This window comes from Physeter macrocephalus, chromosome 1, assembly GCF_002837175.3.
Source record: "Physeter macrocephalus isolate SW-GA chromosome 1, ASM283717v5, whole genome shotgun sequence".
Taxonomy (NCBI): Eukaryota; Metazoa; Chordata; class Mammalia; order Artiodactyla; family Physeteridae; genus Physeter; species Physeter macrocephalus.
Genome location: NC_041214.2, coordinates 94,981,118 through 94,999,012, shown reverse-complemented (window position 1 = coordinate 94,999,012; position 17,895 = coordinate 94,981,118). Strand labels below are relative to the sequence as shown.

The 17,895-nt window shown below is 45.5% G+C and overlaps 1 protein-coding gene and 1 long non-coding RNA gene across 3 annotated transcripts in view; one reads left to right on the top strand and one right to left on the bottom strand.

Moving 5' to 3' along the window:
- Window positions 1-503: 503 nt before the first annotated feature.
- Window positions 504-4,553, bottom strand: LOC114486785 (uncharacterized). 2 transcript variants are annotated; one of them, XR_003681082.2, is made up of 4 exons: window positions 4,475-4,553; window positions 4,267-4,379; window positions 1,874-2,013; window positions 504-852 (listed from the first exon to the last, which is right to left on the bottom strand). It is a non-coding gene; the product is annotated as an uncharacterized lncRNA (long non-coding RNA). The 2 variants fall into 2 exon arrangements; XR_008617519.1 differs by having other exon boundaries at window positions 4,267-4,528.
- A 354-nt stretch (window positions 4,554-4,907) lies between these two features.
- ARHGAP31 (Rho GTPase activating protein 31) overlaps window positions 4,908-17,895 on the top strand; it is a 117,795-nt gene continuing 104,807 nt past the window's right edge. The window contains exon 1 of the mRNA XM_007106240.4: window positions 4,908-5,474. Coding sequence (XP_007106302.2) covers window positions 5,375-5,474 — 100 coding nt within the window. The 5' untranslated portion in view covers window positions 4,908-5,374. The remainder of the gene's footprint in view (window positions 5,475-17,895) is intronic.

Sequence of the window (17,895 nt, the reverse complement as noted above, 5' to 3'; positions counted from 1 at the left end):
AAGGGGCACAAGATCTCTCTCATGGAAGAACCTCACCCAATATATCAGTCTGCTAGGGCTGCCATAACAAAATACCATAGAGAAGGTGGCTTAAATAACAGAAATTTATTTTCTCACAGTTCTGGAGGCTGGAAGTCCAAGATCAAGGTGTCGGCAGGTTTGATTTCTCCTGAGGCCTCTCTCCTTGCCTTGCAGATGGCCACCTTCTCACCACCTTCTCATAGGGCCATGTCCTCACATGGTCTTTTCTCTGTGGTACACATCCCTGGTGTCTCTCTGTGTCCTAATCTCTTCTTACAAGGACACCAGTCAGATTGAATTACGGCCAAATCTAATAGCCTCGTTTTAACTTAATCACATCTTTAAAGGCCCTATCTCCAAATACAGTCAGATTCTGAGGGATCGGGGATTGGAGCTTCAACATATGAACATGGAGGGGGGCACAATTCAGCCCATCACACCCAACAATCAGTGACAACACTAGCATCTTTATTTTTTTTTTAAACAGAGAACTATTGTTTTGTTTGTTTGTTTTTATTTTTAATTTTGGCTGCATTGGGTCTTCGTTGCCACGTGCGGGCTTTCTCTAGTTGCGGCGAGTGGGGGCTACTCTTCGTTGTGGTGCGCGGGCTTCTCATTGCGGTGACTTCTCTTGTTGCGGAGCATGGGCTCTAGGTGCGTGGGCTTCAGTAGTTGTGGCACGTAGGCTCAGTAGTCATGGCACACGGGCTTAGTTGCTCTGCGGCATGAGGTATCTTCCCGGATCAGGGCTCGAACCCGTGTCCCCTGAATTGGCAAGCGAATTCTTAACCACTGCGCCACCAGGGAAGTCCCAACACTAGCATCTTTAAACTGGAAGGGGGGAGAGGAAAGGGGGGGAGAAAATGTACGTAGCAGAAGGAGGTACCCCAGAACAAAGAATTCAGAGCATATTAACCACAGTCCATGAACAAGGAGTTATATGAATACTTAATTGGCTGGGCACGAGGAGAGGAGAGAGAACTCTAAAACTGCTGATTTCTACTCTAGCTTTATGGGCCCATTGGGTAAAAGAAAAGGCTAAATCACAGGTGACATTAAAATCTCCCAATACTGAGTGGGGGGTGAGGGAGGGATGGATTGGGAGTTGGAGTTAGCAGATGCAAACTATTACATAAAGCATGGATAAATAACAAGGTCCTGTATAACAACTGTATAGCACAGGGAACTATATTCAATATCCTATGAGAAGGATATTCTTATCCATAATAGAGAAGAATATAAAAGAGAATGTATATATATATATATATATATATATACACATATATATATACAAACTGAATCACTTTGCTGTACAGCAGAAATTAACACAACATTGTAAATCAACTATGCTTCAATTTAAAACAAAAAATCTCCCAATATTCACTCTTGGTCTTCTGCATCTGTTTATTTACAGCAGAGAAGATTGCTACCAACGTTGGTGAGTGAAAGAAGCAGATGGCACATTTTGATAAGCATCAGTCTTAACTAATTGCAGATAAGATAAATCATAGGCAAGGACAGAACTCTTCTGTGGGAGTTCCATGTGACCTAAGTGCTTTTTGCACCATGATAATCTGCTACAGGCATAATTTATATTATCACCAAATAGCTTAATTAGTCCTCCTGTTGACATTCCTACACTATTTCCATTTAACCTGCTTCCTGGGAAATCCTCAGCCCTGCGAAAAAACCCATTGGAACCCAAATCTGACTTCCTTCCACAGACCCAGAGAAAGGTACACATCTTAGAGTAAGCAAAGAGAAAAAGAAAAATGGGAAGAGAAAGAAAAATAGAAGGAGAGTGTCCAGAACAAGGGCTAGATTTAAATTCGGCAATTATCACAGGGCTTACTCAGCAATGAGAGGGGGCAGGGAGCAAACCGGGAGAGGGCGACCTTCCAGCTCTCTGGGTCAGGCTGTCACCGTGTAGCTTCATTATCCAGCTTGATAAATTGTGAGTTCTTCCCACCGTAAGGTGTAGATAGTTGAGAGCTATCAGGTAGAGACAAAGAACCACCATGTACACATTTCAAATAAAGTTTGTTCAGTCGGTCCAGATGTAATGGACACCTTGTCCATTGTTCAGTATTACCTCAACCCTGAACCCTAAACAACCGGAAACCAGCTTATCACGAATCAGGGGCTGAAAGGTCTCAGGCTGCTCCAGAATGAAAATTCTGTGATTGTGGGGTCCCTTTGGGGAATCCTCAGTAAAGCATAGAAGAATCCTTGGGCTGAGTCAGTCATTAGCTTTATGGTTCATCTAGGCAGCCCTGTTTTGTGACAACCTACACCTGCTGGGTTTGATGGTGCTTAAGAGGATCTGGTACATAGCTAATGTTATAAAGTGAAGTGTTTTGAGAATTACTTGTAAATTACTGTTTCTTTCACTGGTGAACTTTATTGTCAGAAAGACCATATTTAATAAAAATTTTATATAATTAAAATTAATTAATACTTGAATAAGGTCTGCTGATTAGTTAATATTATTGTATCAATATAAATTTCCTAACTTTAATAATTGTACTCTGGTTATATAAAACATTAATGTTTGGGAAAGCTCGATGAAGGGTATATGGGAATTCTTTGACTATTTTCTTGTAAAAATTTTTATAAGCTGAAATTACTTCAACATAAAAAGTTAAAAGAATGTTTTTAAAGCTTTAGAAAGGTAATTCACAGGGCTTGACAACTTATCCATAATTTGTGCTTAGGGGCCTGGACCAGGAAAAGAGCAACCCTTTAGCCTCTCTCCTTTGCTACCAAAATGAGGAAATGCACTGTAGGTCAAATATGAAAGTCTTTGGTACACTAAACTCCTAAATAAATGGTAATAGTAATAATTATAGTCTCATGTGGAGATGCTTCTCTATAAATGAAGGAACAAGTCATTATACTAAATACCCTACCAAATATTCTCCAAGTAGCTTACAAGATGCTTAGAAATTGCTGTCATGGGATTAGGAAACAGGGAGTCATTGACAGGTTCTGAGCAAAGCAGGCAAACAACAACAGCAATACTTCAGGAAGACTCAGCAGGCCTTTAGTGCACAGGATGAAGTGGGAAGAGCCCAGACTCAGCAAACCCCACTAGGATTTATTCTAATAATTTAGGAGTGAATGGTCCTCACTGAATGGGACTGTACGGAAGAAGCCCAGAGGAGAGGCATTTTGAAGGACTCATCCGTCTGGGCGGGACTAGACTGGAGGTGGCGGCGGAGAGAAATGAGTCAGTGGTTACTTGAAGATGTCTTGCCAAGATGACTGGGGCAATGCTGGTGTCACCGAGAGACCGATGGAAAATAGAAGGAAGGAGAGACCATACACAGAGCTTGGGCCGCAAACTCCAGTGGGGAAGACGGACACTGGGGGCTTCAAAATTGGAGGGCTCACTCTCTAAAGAAGGTGGTGCCGCCATGCGGGCTGCTACAACTTGGCATCAGCGGTCCTTGCCATAAGGAAATGCCCTTTCGGTGTGACCAGACCTTCCATTTTTGCAAGAGAAGCCAGAAATCCAGATCTCTTATGTGAAAAATGTTAACTCTTTAATGTTGGCAATTAATTTTTAAAAATTTTAAAGCGTAGCATGTACTAAACCAAACACATCTGTGAGCCAGATTTAGCAGGCACGCTATCACTTGTAAGCTCTGACAAAGAGAGAAGGTCAAGGGTCAAAGTTCATAAACTGTCTTGGTGATACATAGGGAGATGAGAGACTGTAAAGGGATTCAGTGACTAAAATACTATACCAAAAGCTTTTTCCAGCCTTCTGAGCTGTATGAATGTCCCTACCCTTCAAGCCTATACATGGATTTGAATTTACCCAGGAAGTTTAATCTAATCCTAAAATGGTTAAATAACAAGAATTTGAGTGCTTATTGTGTGCTGAGTACACAGAAGTCAAAGAATTTCAAATTAACTGGAGAAGAAAAAACATGCCCTCCTGAAAACTTAACACAAATTATGAAATAACCTGGGAGACTGCTTTCTCCACATTAGGTCAGAATATCAGAGTCACCTTAAATCTGAGACTTCCCCCCCAGATCACTTCCATTTAGCAAACTTTGCAATAACATCTGTGTGTGCGTTTGTGTGTGTGTGTGTGTGTGTGTGTGTGTGTGCGCGCGCGCGCGCGCGCGTGCTTGAATCTCTAACCAGAAATCTGATTTCCTGAGCAGTGGTTACAAAGCGGCAGCCTCCATCCCTCCCTCAGCTTGGGAGGGGACTTGGCTGGGTTGGGGGTACCTGGACGCCGGAAAGGAGGATGGAAAGTTGGGAGTGGCCGGCTGAAAACCGCTCCCCGTCAGGTTTCTCCGCTGGAATCCCTGTCTTTGTTTCTGTCATTACTCTTTAAGTGTCTGTGAAGGAGCAGACAGGCACCGAAATAGAAAGTGTCAAAGAGATGATGACAATGACGATAAAAACAAGGCAGGCCACTTTTTTTCAGTCCCACCTAGCCCCCTCCATCCAGAAAGCCAGCGCGCCTCCTCCTGCTGTCTTCAAAGAGCCGTCGGTGGGGCAGGAAGCGGGCCGCTCGGGCTGCGGGTGCTGCTAGGAGAGCGGCGATTTCCTCCCGAGCTGCCCAGTTATCTCCAGAGTCGCAGAACAGCTCTCCGAAGAGCGCGTTCTCTCCCCCACCCCGTCCTCCTCAACCCACCCACCTACTTCCTCCGGCTCCATACACACACCAGCACGGAGCTGCCAAAAATTTCCACCCTCCACCCCCCTCCCTAGCTAACTTCCTTCCAGCATTTCCTGAGCTGGATGATCCTAGGATTTGTAAGACAGGAAAAAAAGGAAGGCGTGAGGGCGGGCGAGAGAGACAGGATGCTTGTTTTTCGTTCTACCAAAGCCGTCTGAAGGCAGGACAGCGCGCGCCGGGCCGAGGACCTACGGCAGCCCCCGGGCTGTCTCCGCGCCCCTGGCCGCCGCCGGCTTCCCCGCGCTCTCGGCCACTCCCGGGCTTCTAGAAGACGGACCGGAGAGCTCGCCCTCCCTCCGAAGCGGAGGAGAACACCCGAAGACACCGCGGGAGCCCGTGAAAGTCCCTGGGACTCCAAGTGAGGAAGTGACACTCCCAGCGCGCCGGCCCGCGGCTGCCAGCTCCACACGGCCTGCGACACCGCGGCCCTGGAGGAGAGCGCCGTGGATTTCAGGCTCCGCGCCCGCGCCGGGCTCCGCGCCCCGCGGGCTCCATGCGCGCTGCCCCGGGCCCAGGCTCTTCCCCACGCCCATGCGGCCCCCCAGCGCCGCGCCGCAACCACTGATCTAACCTCCCCCGGAGACCATCGCAGGCGCGGTGCCAAGCAACGGGGAGGGGGAGACGGAGGGGCAACCTCTTTGGGACTAACTCATGAAGAACAAGGGTGCCAAGCAGAAGCTGAAACGAAAGGGAGCCGCCAGCGCCTTTGGCTGTGACCTGACGGAGTATCTGGAAAGCTCAGGACAGGATGGTAAAGTGCCTTCGCCCCCCCCCCCCACGCCCCACCCCGCTTCTTTTTGTTTGAGAGAGAGAGAGAGGGACTCTTGTAGGGCGTGTTGCCTTCAATTCCCAAGTTAATGTATTCCAGGCCTGAGCGCTCACTGTGCTTTTTTTTTCTTTTTTTTAAAACATACATGATTCTTAAGGTGCGTAACGCTGCCACCCCGACGTGCAGAGGTTGTGTCAGCCCTTCCGTTTGTGTCACCCAAGCCATTAATGGGCGGTGCTGCTACACGTTTAACCGGCCACCTCTGGGGCTTGGGGGTGGGGGGCTTGAGAGGTCCTGTTCCCAAACTCTGGATGTGGAGGGGTGGGAGGAGGGATCGATCTGTGGCGTGGTGTTCAGTGGGATTCTCTGGGTACGTAATTATGACCGCCTTAGGTGTCCCTCCCGGGCTCTCCGATTTCATCCGCTCACATCTTTTTTTATTAATGTGCTGGAAGGCGGGGGTGCGGTGGATCCTGGCCGGGGGAGTGGTTGCACAAACATTTTCTGAATTTCTGAACTGATGCCAAATATATAGTAGCTCCCTCCCTCCCCTTCCCAACCCCTCAGACCCTCTACCTCCTCTTGGTTTTCAGATTAGCGTTTGGTGTGTCTGGCGAGAAGAGTGTTGTAAAAAGGTCAGAGGGCCTTGATTTTAAAATAGTTTATGGTATGTACATGAGAAGGAGAGCCTCTCTGTTTTCAAGGTCGGATTGGAAAAAAAAAAGGGAATCCTCCAGCGTAGAGACAACTTATTAAACATTTGTTGGGGTGGGGGGGAAGGGTGAAAGAAAACAATCTAGAATACAGTAACAGTATTTGAAGTGAGAAGTTTTTAATCAAAGGAAAGTTTAGGTAATTGAGCGTTAAATGACTGCTTTTGTTAAGGTTGACTGGCCCTGCACTTACCCGTGACAAAAAGGCCTTGTCTTCAGAAATTTCAGTGAGGGAGAAAAAAGTCCACTATATGGGCCTTGTGTTTATACATAGATAGATACAACAAAGGGGGGAAACTGAAGAGCTAACTGCAGAATAACTCTGCCTCCAGGAAAATAATCTCAAAAACTATTTGATTAGCTCATATCAAATGTGCATCTCAAAAACAGAGCAGTGCTTTTGTTTCTATTTCATTTTTTTAAGGACTTAGCACCACCTAGTAATTTGCAGTGGTGTGATATTCCTGTGGTGTCCTTGAGTTCAGGGGCTGCCATGTCATTAGGACAGATGGCTTAGTATTTCACAGCTTGGGGGACCACGGTTTCAAAACTGCCTCTTTTGAAACTGGGACACAACTGAGTCAATTCATGTAATCCTCTCCAACAAACTGGAGAGGTAGATTTGAAATAACATCCTTGGGTTGAGTTTTTTTGAGTGTGAGAGAACTCCAACTATGCATCTTAATCACTACCCTCAGAACCCTCAGAAGTTCAGAATGAAATGTTTTCCTCCACCTGTTTTTTGCCGGGGGCCTTCAGGTTCATGTCCATGTTCACTTATGAATGCTTGTGGATACCACCTCTCACCAAGTAGGTGCTCTTCTGTGTCCTCACTCCAAAGCTGAGAGTTGCATGGAGATGCTTATCAGTCCTGACTCATTCTTACAATGTCACAGATCCTAGGATGAGCAAGGAATCCCAGGGTTCTGTGAAGACTCCTCAAAGGCAGCTTTAAACAGTTCCTCTTTCACATGATTTATATTTTGGGTTTTTATATATGTTTCATTCAGGAAAAAAAGGGGGGGCTACTCTTAAAGAAAAAAGAAACCAGTACCCCGTGCTTCCTGCCCTGGGGAGAAGGGAGGGAAGCACGGAGAGGTAAAGTGACCGGCCTAAGGTCATGCAGTCAATCATGAAGGACGCAGAGGGCTCTGGCCCACTAGCCTCCTCTCCCCTCCCTGGCATCCTTGTCTAGGCCAACATTCTCCTCTAGTGATTTTTTTTTCCCGTTAATTGAAAGCAGACAGCCCTGCCCCCGGATCAGCAAACTTTCAAGACTGACATACCTGAATAAAGTTCCCTTAAAACAGAAGGAAATTGACCCACTTAATGATCCATACACCATTATTGTGCCACGTAGGAATTAGGCAGGCATAATAAGCAGCTTATATAAATGAGAATAATTAGAATTTCTTTTTTCCCACATCTAAAACTAATTAAGCAGTTGTCTCATTTTTCTTTTAGTGTAGCATCAATAAATAGAGTCAGTGCTAATGTTTTCTCTAAAACAATGTGTCCTCCTCATGGACTTTCTGAAACATATATTGGTTAATAGACAAGGCCTGGACTCTGCCCCCAGGAAGGAAAAGCTGACCTGGGCAGTGCCCCTTTGCCCACCACCTTGGAAGTTCAGCCCAGAATCCTGAGGGTGACAAGTCAGCATGGTAACTAGGATCTAGAAGGCTGGGGAGGTCCTCACAAGACTGACATCACAGTTACTCAACTTTGGAGGTCAAGGATAGAATGAGGCAGAAAAGTGGATTCAGGTCTGGGAACACAAGGGCAGAAAGAAAGAACAGAGATGTGGGGAATCCAAGAGAACCGCTGTGTTTGGGGAGGGAGGGAAATCCCTGAGCTGGGGTACAAGGCAAAGCTGGTGACAATTAGCTGTGCTCAGACCACCTGAACATGAGGAATTTATACCCCTGGACTGAACACAGAGGAAAAATGTCATCCACTTTTGCCAATTGCTGTAACCCAGTCCTGCTACCTTCAACTGGACAAATCTAATGAGGCAGGGTGACAAATAGGTGATTAACTTAGCACAGACGTTGCTCGGGGCCAGTGTTGTCCTTAATCTTTAGGAAGCTGATGAAAAGCAGAAACCTTTCCTTAGAAACACACACACACACACACACAAATTGTGTATACAGTTTCTTCAGGCAGCCACACAGATGCCATGTTCAGGCTCTGCTGCTGGTCGTCCCAGGCTGTACCTAGGGTTGATACCAATTTTAGCTTCAGAAATGTAGAATAGCTATGCCTCAAAGTTCCCTTTGCCTTATCCTTGTTCTTTGAAATGCTGGGGCCATCTTACTCTCATCAAGCTTAAAATTATATTTTGTAATGGGTGTTTATTCGTTATGAACCTTTTGTAATCCCTCAATTCAAATACATATATATTTTTTCTTTTTCAACCTGATAAGAACTAGAAAAAAACTTTCAGGAATAAGGTTCTTATCAAACATTCAGAGGGTACATTCTGAATAGTCAAGGCTGCTTATCCAGGGAGAAAATCATCTGTAAACCCCATTGGGAATGGCCAATTTACCCCTTTTTCTTCTTTGGCCACTTTTCTCCAGGCTGGTGAGATCCCCCAAGAATGGCATGAAGTTGCTCCTGGCCAACTTGGCCAGTGTTTCTTTCCCTTCCCCTCCAGCACAGTGGCTGCTGCCCCAACCCCTAGCTCTCCCCTGGGAACCAGTGAACTTTCTCTTCCTGTCTGGAATAGAGGGAGAAGATCATCACTTCCTCACTGCTGATGCTGAAAATAGTATAGCTTTCTTTTTCTTCTTTTTGACCACTGAATACGAAGACACTTGCTTGCAGCTATGTGATGAAAACCACATCATTGTGTCACCTGCAGTTGGAAGGCTGTGGATGAAGCCTGTGAGGCCAGAGTGCATCCATGAGCATTTCCTATCTCTCCCCTCTGAATCAAGTGCTCTGGGTCTTCCCACAGTGCTTGAAAATGCTGGGGCCAGGAGTCAAGGGACCAGTAAGAGAGCATTACAGGAAAGCTATCTTCTGCCTCCGTGCTGGTCCCACTCTAAGGACTGAGGACTTCCTCACCCTTCCCAACAATCTCTGCCATTTGACTCACTCCCTGGTAAAAAGGGATAATTGTCAATGCAGTGGTTTGCCATGATGGTAGCACAATAGAATCACTTGGGGAGCATGAAAAAAATGTTGATGTCCAGGCCCCCTCTCAGAACAATTAAATCAGAATCTCTGGGTGCCCAGGCATGGGTATGTTTTAAAAGCTTCCTAGATGATTCTGGTATGCAGGAAGAGTTGAGAACCACTGCTTATAGTGCAGGGGTTTACAGATCATTTTCTCCCTGGATAAGCAGCCTTGACTATTCAGAGTGTACCTTCTGAATGTTTGATAAGAACCTTATTCCTGAAGGTTTTTTTCTAGTTCTTATCAGGTTGAAAAGAAAAAATATATATGTATTTGAATTGAGGGATTACAAAAGGTTCATAACGAATAAACACCCATTACAAAATATAATTTTAAGCTTGATGAGAGTAAGATGGCCCCAGCATTTCAAAGAACAAGGATAAGGCAATGGGAACTTTGAGGCGTAGCTATTCTACATTTCTGAAGCTAAGTCATTCTCTCACTTTGTTTATTCACTTAGTTAACAAACCAGTATAAGGCGCTGTGGAGGTACGGTGGGAGAGAAAGAAACAGGCACTCCAGACTCAAGAAATTTACAGTCTAAGGGATGTGAACAAACTTTCAGAAATCAATGGCTCAATTAAGCTTTGAAGTTAGCTGTCATGACCGAAGGAGAAAATGCCAAAGCTTTTATCTTCAATTAAATAAGACAAAAAATCCAAACATAAACAGGAGCAAAGTGTTAGCAAGGAAGGTGAATATTTTTCTGTTCAAGAGAAGATTTAACATTGAATGGAGACCCAGGGCAAGGGTATTCTCTTTGGGTTAGTGGTCTCCTTCCCAGCGTCTTGCCTGGCACATCGTTATCACACCTTCCCTAGCTAATTCTTCATCCTTTGGGTCTCAGCTTCTTCTGGAAACCTTCCCTGATCCTCCCAAGTCAGGTGCCCCCTGCTGGGGGCTCCCATTAGGAGTTCTGGAAGCCTACAGCCTGGGGTAGAATCCTAACTTTGCCTGTTCCCAGCTGAGTGACCCTGGAGCAAGTTACTTACCCCCTCTGGGTCTCTCTTTCCTCATTTGTGAATTGAGGATAAGAGGACTGGTGTGAAGAGAAATGAGTTACTATGGGCAAAGCACTTAGCAGAGGGCATGCGTAAGGTAAGCTCTAAATGTAGCTGTTGTTATCATAACACCCTGGACTTGCCCTAGCATAACCACATACTATCCATGACTGAATGCATGAGGGCTCCGATGAAGCGAGTAAATGATATGGTCAGATGAGTTAATTAAGCACCAAGAGGAACAGGAAGCAGATTAGTTGTCCCGCTGAATGGAGAGTTCATGGAGGGATTTCCCAGAGCCTCTGGGGAGTGGACCATCAGTATACAGTGGTGAGAGAGCAAAATGTCAGCCTGAAACTAAAGGGCCCTCAGAAAGATCTGAGAAAGTTACCCAGCCACTCCTGGACCTGCAGGGAACTGAAAGAGAAGTCAGGTCCTGGAGGTGGAGTTTGTGCAGACAGAACAGCCACCTCATGGGCTTAAGTTCAGAGGGGTATCCCCGCATCTGGGCTCCCACAGTGAAACAGGAAGAACTAAAAGAGGAGAATTAAGGCTTTTAAAGCTGGAGCAAGCTGACTGATAGCATGAAGCCAAACTGTAACTGACTCTGTATGGTCTGGATATGGCAAACAACCCACCCAGAGGATGGAAACAGCCATTCCACCTACCCACATCCCTCCCTCCTGCCCAGTCTCCAGACCTCTGCCAGGAGCCCCTTGACCACAGGCATAGCCTCGCCCTTCGTCCACCCCTACCACCCCCACTGGCAGCTGCCCAGATGCCTTCCAGCCGCTGGAGGCCCAGGCCTTGGGACTGCTAAGGTAGCCCTCGGCCCTCTTGCCCCAGACCTGCCCTAGAGCCCAGTGGACCATCTGCTGGGGTAGAGGGAAACAAGTTGGAACTGGGAACCCATTTTCCCATAGATGATGCTATAAGTGGTGGATAAGCTCCCCAATGCCATTAGAGCTGTAGTTTTTGATACATTCTTTTTATTTCCCCCCTTAATCCATTAGGCATCTGTGGGCTAGCCTGGAAACCTTTTCCTGTGGGAGTGGGGATGAGGGGAGAACACATTCTAAATTCCAGAAGCTGACTGACCAAGGCAGTTCTGAAGCACTTGCTAGGGACCGATTGCTCCTGGGGGTCACTTCCCTGCAGAAAGTTTCCTGGGATTTCGTGGCAGAGGGTGGAAGAGGAGGACAAGGCTGAGAGGTCCAGGACTCAGTCTGGGGGATAAGAAGTGCCCCCCAACTCCTCTTCCATTAGATATTGCAGCTAAAATTTCTGGAACAAAGTAGTGATAGACCCTCTGGTTGGGACTACCCAGTGCTTATTTCCTCCAGAACAGGCTAGTCAGTGTGAGCTGCCGGGCACCTCCGCCCCTCCCCCTCACCCCGACCCACACCTTCTGGGTCTCAGGACTCCACTTTCCTCGGTCTGGTTCCTTCACCCCAGTCTTGAGGCCCAGGAACATGGCGCTACTAGCTCTTTCGGTTTTCTATTTTGTTTTCTTTTTCACTCATTGCTTGCCCTGTATTGAAGCCAAGGTGGCATTTACCCACTTGTCACACTTCAGATTAATTTTCTTTTTGCTTACAGGTGCATTCCCACCTGATTTTCTGTTTCTCTCTATGCCCCAACACAAATGTCACCCTTCAGTTTGCTAGGTTTTGGTGTTCCTCCCTCAAAGGACTGTCCTCGAGTCCTGATTGAGGTGGAGCCACAGCCTGATGGAACTTTAGGCGCCTAGATAGCAGCCCCCCACCGTCCTGCTAATCTTCCCCCCAGTATGCAATTTTAGGTAAGCCTTAAAATAAGGAACCCCTGAGAAAGCATGCTGACTTCAACTCAGAAGAGAGAGATACTGGTGCTAGATTTTTTTAAGAGCAGCTTTTGATAGAGAAAGCTGAGAACATTAGGCTGCTAAAGGAAGGGGGAGGAAGGGGGTGTGTCTTGGAAGGAGAGAAGGGACCCAGAAATGAAAGCTGAGCCCCAAACCACACCTGCTTGTTATTTTTATTTGTAGAGTTACAGTCTGCATTCATTGCTTACTATGTGCCAGTCACTTTATACGTACAAAGTAATATTTTCGAAATCTGTAAGAGTTGGGCATTTTTACCCTTTTTACAGAGGAGAAAACTGAGATCCAAGAGGTTAAATCACTTGCCAAGATTGTAGAGATAAGAGAGGCAAGATGTAAATCCAGATCCAGTGTGACTCCCAAAGCCATGCCTGTCTTAGGCACAAACACAATCTCCCAGAATAGCATATTTCATAATTTGACATTTATGTCACAGTTTTGTCAAAATAAAAAAAGAACTAACCTGCAAAAAGTCGCCTTTTCTCCCTTGCGTTGTTCTTCCCCCAGCCTAGATGGAGAATAGTAATAATAACAGCTAACGTTTGCATAGCACTTCACCCTCTGCCAGGAGCTTTTCACACACACCTACTCTAACCCAACCTACTAACTTTCAAGTCCCCTACCTTTTCCTCCCAGGCCCCTCCCTGCCTACTGCAGCCACAATCCTCCTTCCCTCCTGGAACAGCCCTTGCCTTAGAGTCAGAGGCACTCAGTTTGAATCCTCATTCTACCTGATATTCTGTTTTCTCACTGGCTTTGTGTTTGCAAGTGGACGCTGAGCTCGGCTAAAGGCGGTGGCATTGGGCAGCTCATGCTGATTGGGTAGCTCGCTGGCCTCCCTGAGGCTAACACACAGCAGATGATTGATCGACCCTGTTTCCTCCTCAGGAAGCCAGAGTTAGAGCCCTTCTAGGAAGCTCAGGACCTGGGACATTGCTGATGTGCTGGAACAGCAGGAATCCAAGATTGTTCAAGGTTCCGCACAAGGGCGCATAGCTACGTCCAGTTAGGAACGGACCCAGGCTTTGCACAGGGTGCCCCAGAAACACTGCCTTTCCCTAGTGCCTCACCAGGCACTCCTTGGTATGAACCACATTCTTGGCGGGGCCCCAGAACCAACTGAGTTTCTGGGATCGAGTCTCAGGCACTCTTTGTTCCAGTTCAAGCTTGGCTGATGCATACCATGCCCTGGTGCCATGCCCGTGGCCTGATGCTGACCCAGTATGCCTCTGGGGGTCCCCTCACCACCACCCCCAGAGGGAGAGGGGTGAATGTCACCCTTCCCAAAAGCAACTTATACCAGCTCTTGCTGTTACAGACAGCAGAAAACAGTCTGACATAAAAAGTAGGAGTCTGGCAAACTAAACAAATCTATAGCCTTCGTGAATTGAGCTAATTTGTGTAATTATGCATAGTTCTTTCCCTGGCTCTTTTCATGTTTTTATTCAGAAATCGTCTTGTATGGGGCTTTCAATTCAATGCAACAAATATTTAACGGGACTCTAATACGCTGGACACTCTGGGGTTTACAGAGATGCTCTCAAGTTGCTCTCAGCCTAGTGGGCTGCGTAAGACAGGAAAATAACCAAAAGAGTACCAAGAATGAAATGAGGGCTCTACAGAAGGTGCAAGCGGGAGATGCTAACATTCAAGGCAACCGAGTGAAAGAGAACTATGAGTGGGTTGTTTCTAAGGGGGGACTACATCAATAAAACAATAAACATCATCTGACCCGTGAGGAATGACGGAGATACGGGGAGATAGAGTGGTTGGTTTCTACAGACAGGAAACCACATGGTTTTGCCTGATGCTTGTAATTGGTCACACCCTCCTGAGCCCTGGGAGAGAAGATGCTTAAACTGTGGGAAAGGTAGTTGAGAATGACTTGTAATGGCCAGGCTTGGAGGGGGGACCCTGGCTGGGGTGACAGAAGCTGTCTTCAGTGGCAGGAGAGTGATCCTACTGTCGGGAGAAGGCACTGTAGCTGATCACAAGTGTGGCCGTTGGTCTGGCTGTGTCTGTGCCCGGCCCAAGAGCAGGGGAATGGGAGATTCTGTTAAAAGGTAAAACTTTTAAAATGATGTCAACTGACCACCCTAAGTATGTTTCTTGATTAAATCTAAATGTGCAGTCTCAATCTCTCCCCACTGCATGTGGAAAGTTCTCTTTTGCCCCCCATTTTATTTTATTGTATTTTATTGTTATTTTTAATTTTATTTACTTTTGGCTGCACCACACAGCTTGTGGGATCTCAGTTCCCCAACCAGGGATGGAACCTGGGCCATGGCAGTGAAAGCTCGGAATCCTAACCACTAAGCCACCAGGGATCTTCCCCCTCCCCCATTTTATATATGAAAACCAACTCAGAGAGATTAAGCAACTTGCCTAACATCACCCAGCTAGGAACTGGGAGAACCAGAAGTCAAACCATGTCTGTCCGACATTAAATTCCGCTTTCATAGCTTTGTCTCCTCTGGACCCAAACAGCTGCAGTTATGCTGGCAGTAAATCAGGGTCTGATATGCAGCGCTCCATTTAACCATGCATTGCCAAGGTGATAAGTTCAGCAGGATTTAGTTCAACTTTAATAAAACTGCTGGCAATGGAGTTCCCATCCCCAGTTTTTCAAACATTTAGGTTCCAAATGGCAGGATTCTAAACAGAGAGCATGCCCTGTTACCATAAGTAGCCCCTTCCACCGCTGCTTTCCCATCTGTTTCCTGCATGCTGAGTATTATTGGGAAACAATGATGTCAACTCTTCCATATAAATCTACACCTCCCTATTGCCCCTCCCCTACAATGCATATTTTTGTTCTTCTTTCTGGCTTTTGTCTTGCTGTTCTGTTCTTTAAGGACTCACGCTTTTTGGCGTCAATTGTTGGCTTTCTTTTTAATATGTTTTAGCTATTCAAGCTTCATTGTGGCCTTCAAAGTGCACATGCTTCTTGGGTCCATATTTGGAAAATCCTTTGTTTGGCTAATAGCTAGAGTATGGGCCTGGTATTAGTGGAGAGAAGCCATTTTGCTTTCTGGAAAAGCAAAGCTGGATGCAGGGCTCTGAATCCGGCTCAGAGCTGAGGGCACAAACCCCACTCGAGGGCTCTCAGGGGCTGCATTATAGCTGTTGGACCCTGGACACAGAGCCTGCAGCTGAAGGTCAGGAAAATATATCCATTCAGTAACCTGTTTTCCCTCACGCAGGCCTGACTCTCAAATGAGACTTGGTTTCCTCAGTTCCCCTTTTTTTACTGCTCCTAAAGTCAACTTGGTTTCAGAAAGGAAAGAGGGAAGGCTGTTCTGGGGGCAGGTGGGAGAGGAGAGTATGAGTTCTGAATTATGGGTCCAAGAGTTCTGGACCTCTCTTTTTAAGGCTCTGGCAATGATACTCAAACTTTACTGGGCATCAGGATGACTAAAAATGGAGTCTTTACTTTTAAAATTTAATTTCATTTAAAATTTAATTTCAGAATTTGAGAAATATTGGTTAAATTTTAGTACACTGTAAGGAGTATTAGAAATACCCCTTAAATTCCCTTTTGGACTCCTTGAAACAAAGTGGACATCTAATAAAAGTTTCAAATGGGCATATGCCTAGGTCCAGTAGTATCTGGGTCTGTGGAGAACACACGATCCCACGGAATGAGTTCTACAGTTTTTAGGGCTGCAAGCTGTAAAGTGCCATTGCAGGTCAGTATTCTGAGGTGAGTCCCTCAGAGATTCTGCTCTTGGAGGTCTGAGATGGGGCCTAGGAATCTACATTTTGAAGATGAGCTCCAGGCGATTGTGATATCTTTGGCCTACTGATCTCACTTTGACTAGCTTGTAAAAAGAAGCAGCTAAGTGAAACCACATGATTTTTTTTTTTTGGTTATACTTCTTATATTGCCCAAAATTTCAACAGTGAACATGTATTTTTACTACTTAAATTGAGGGGGGAAAAAATCTTTTAAAATTTTTATGGGAATGTGGTATCTTGATTCATTGAATTTTTCATAAAGCCCTTTTGTTCCACTCCTTATTTAAAAACATAATCTTCATAAAGCCTGTTAGTTTGGTATCCTGCCTTAATAGATGCAGTTTAGTGAAATCAATTAACCTCTCTGAGAAGCAGTGCCTGTGACAAAGTGGCTAGTATGTGACTTTTATGCGGATAGTCTGCCTTGGTTCAAATCTCAGCTCTACCCCATGCTAGCTGTGTGACCGTGGACAAGCTACCAAACCTCTCTGTGCCTCAGTTTCCTCATCTATAAAGTGAGGATTGTGAGAATAATAGTGCCTATCACACAGGGTCATTATGAGGATTAAATAAACTAGTGCACTGCCTGGAATTTAGTTAACCTTCCATAAGTGTTAACTGTGGTTCTTATTTCCTTGGTGATTAGAAATCTTATCCTGTTTCAGCCTCATTACTCAGAATGTGGTTCCTGAGTAATGCTACAGACAAGGAAGTTGAGAAGCAGATGAGAACAAATATTCCAAGTCTCCCATATATCCCTAGGGGTTTCTTTCTTTTTATTTTTTCTTTAATTCTCTTATATACACATAATTATTTATTTTCTTTGGTTGAATGCATAAAAATGCTGGTTTTAAGATTTATATCTGTTGATATATATTTCTGGGGTGGGAATGTGGTAAACTTTCTAAATTTTACATTTCTGTAGTAATCAGAAAAAGAAAGCAATTTAAAAGCAAAACTGGAATGAAATAAATGAGGGTTATGGGTTCTGGCGAAAGGCTATAATCATAGTGACCGCCATCCAACCTTCTACTTTCCGTCTGTATTTCAGGAGAGTTATAACTCTGGAAAATGAGTCTGTTTCTGTCATTGATGGAACAGTGTAAAGCCGGGGTTTTAGCTGGCCTGTATGACATTTCACCTGTGCCTATTTCTTTGCTCCACAATTGCATTTTGACAGTTGACTGAATGAGGTGTATCTGGCTCAATTTTAGGCTGTATGAACAGCATCTTGGGCTGTAGAGGGTGTGGATCAAGGGATCCACACTGCACTCGTCACAGGTTGAATCAGATAGGGAGTCTGTGTTCATTTCTCAGTGCTCCATTTGAAGCTGGAAGCTTATACACAGGAGTATATTGAGAAGGTGATCAGGGTGGTGAAGTTTAGACCTTTATTACGTCTCATCTCCAACGACTGTCATGGTTTCCTAAATTGTCTCCTTCCTTGAGTAGAAAGAAAATGAGCTCCTTGAAGACTGACCTTTCTCTGTTCACCTGTGTGTTAGGTGTCTATGGGGCTGGTTCCCTTCTGGAGGCTCTCAGGAGGAATCTTTGCTCCCTCTGGTCCATCCTCACATGGCCTTCTGTCTGATCTCCTGCCTCTGTCTTACAAAGACATTGTGACTACATGAGATAATCCAAATTAATCTCCTCATCTCAAGATCCTTAGTTTGATCACATCTGCAAAATCCCCTTTAGCTATATGAGGCAACGTTTACAGATGCCAGGAATAAGGACCTGGACATTTTTGAGGCACCATTACTCAACCTACCACAGTCTGTTTCCCCCACAACATATGGTTGGCTCCATAGATATTAATAATGTGAATGAAGGGAATAGGGCGGTGATTGTGAGAGTGGAGGAATAGATGGACATCAGCATTTACTAAGCAGTTTCCATGCACCAG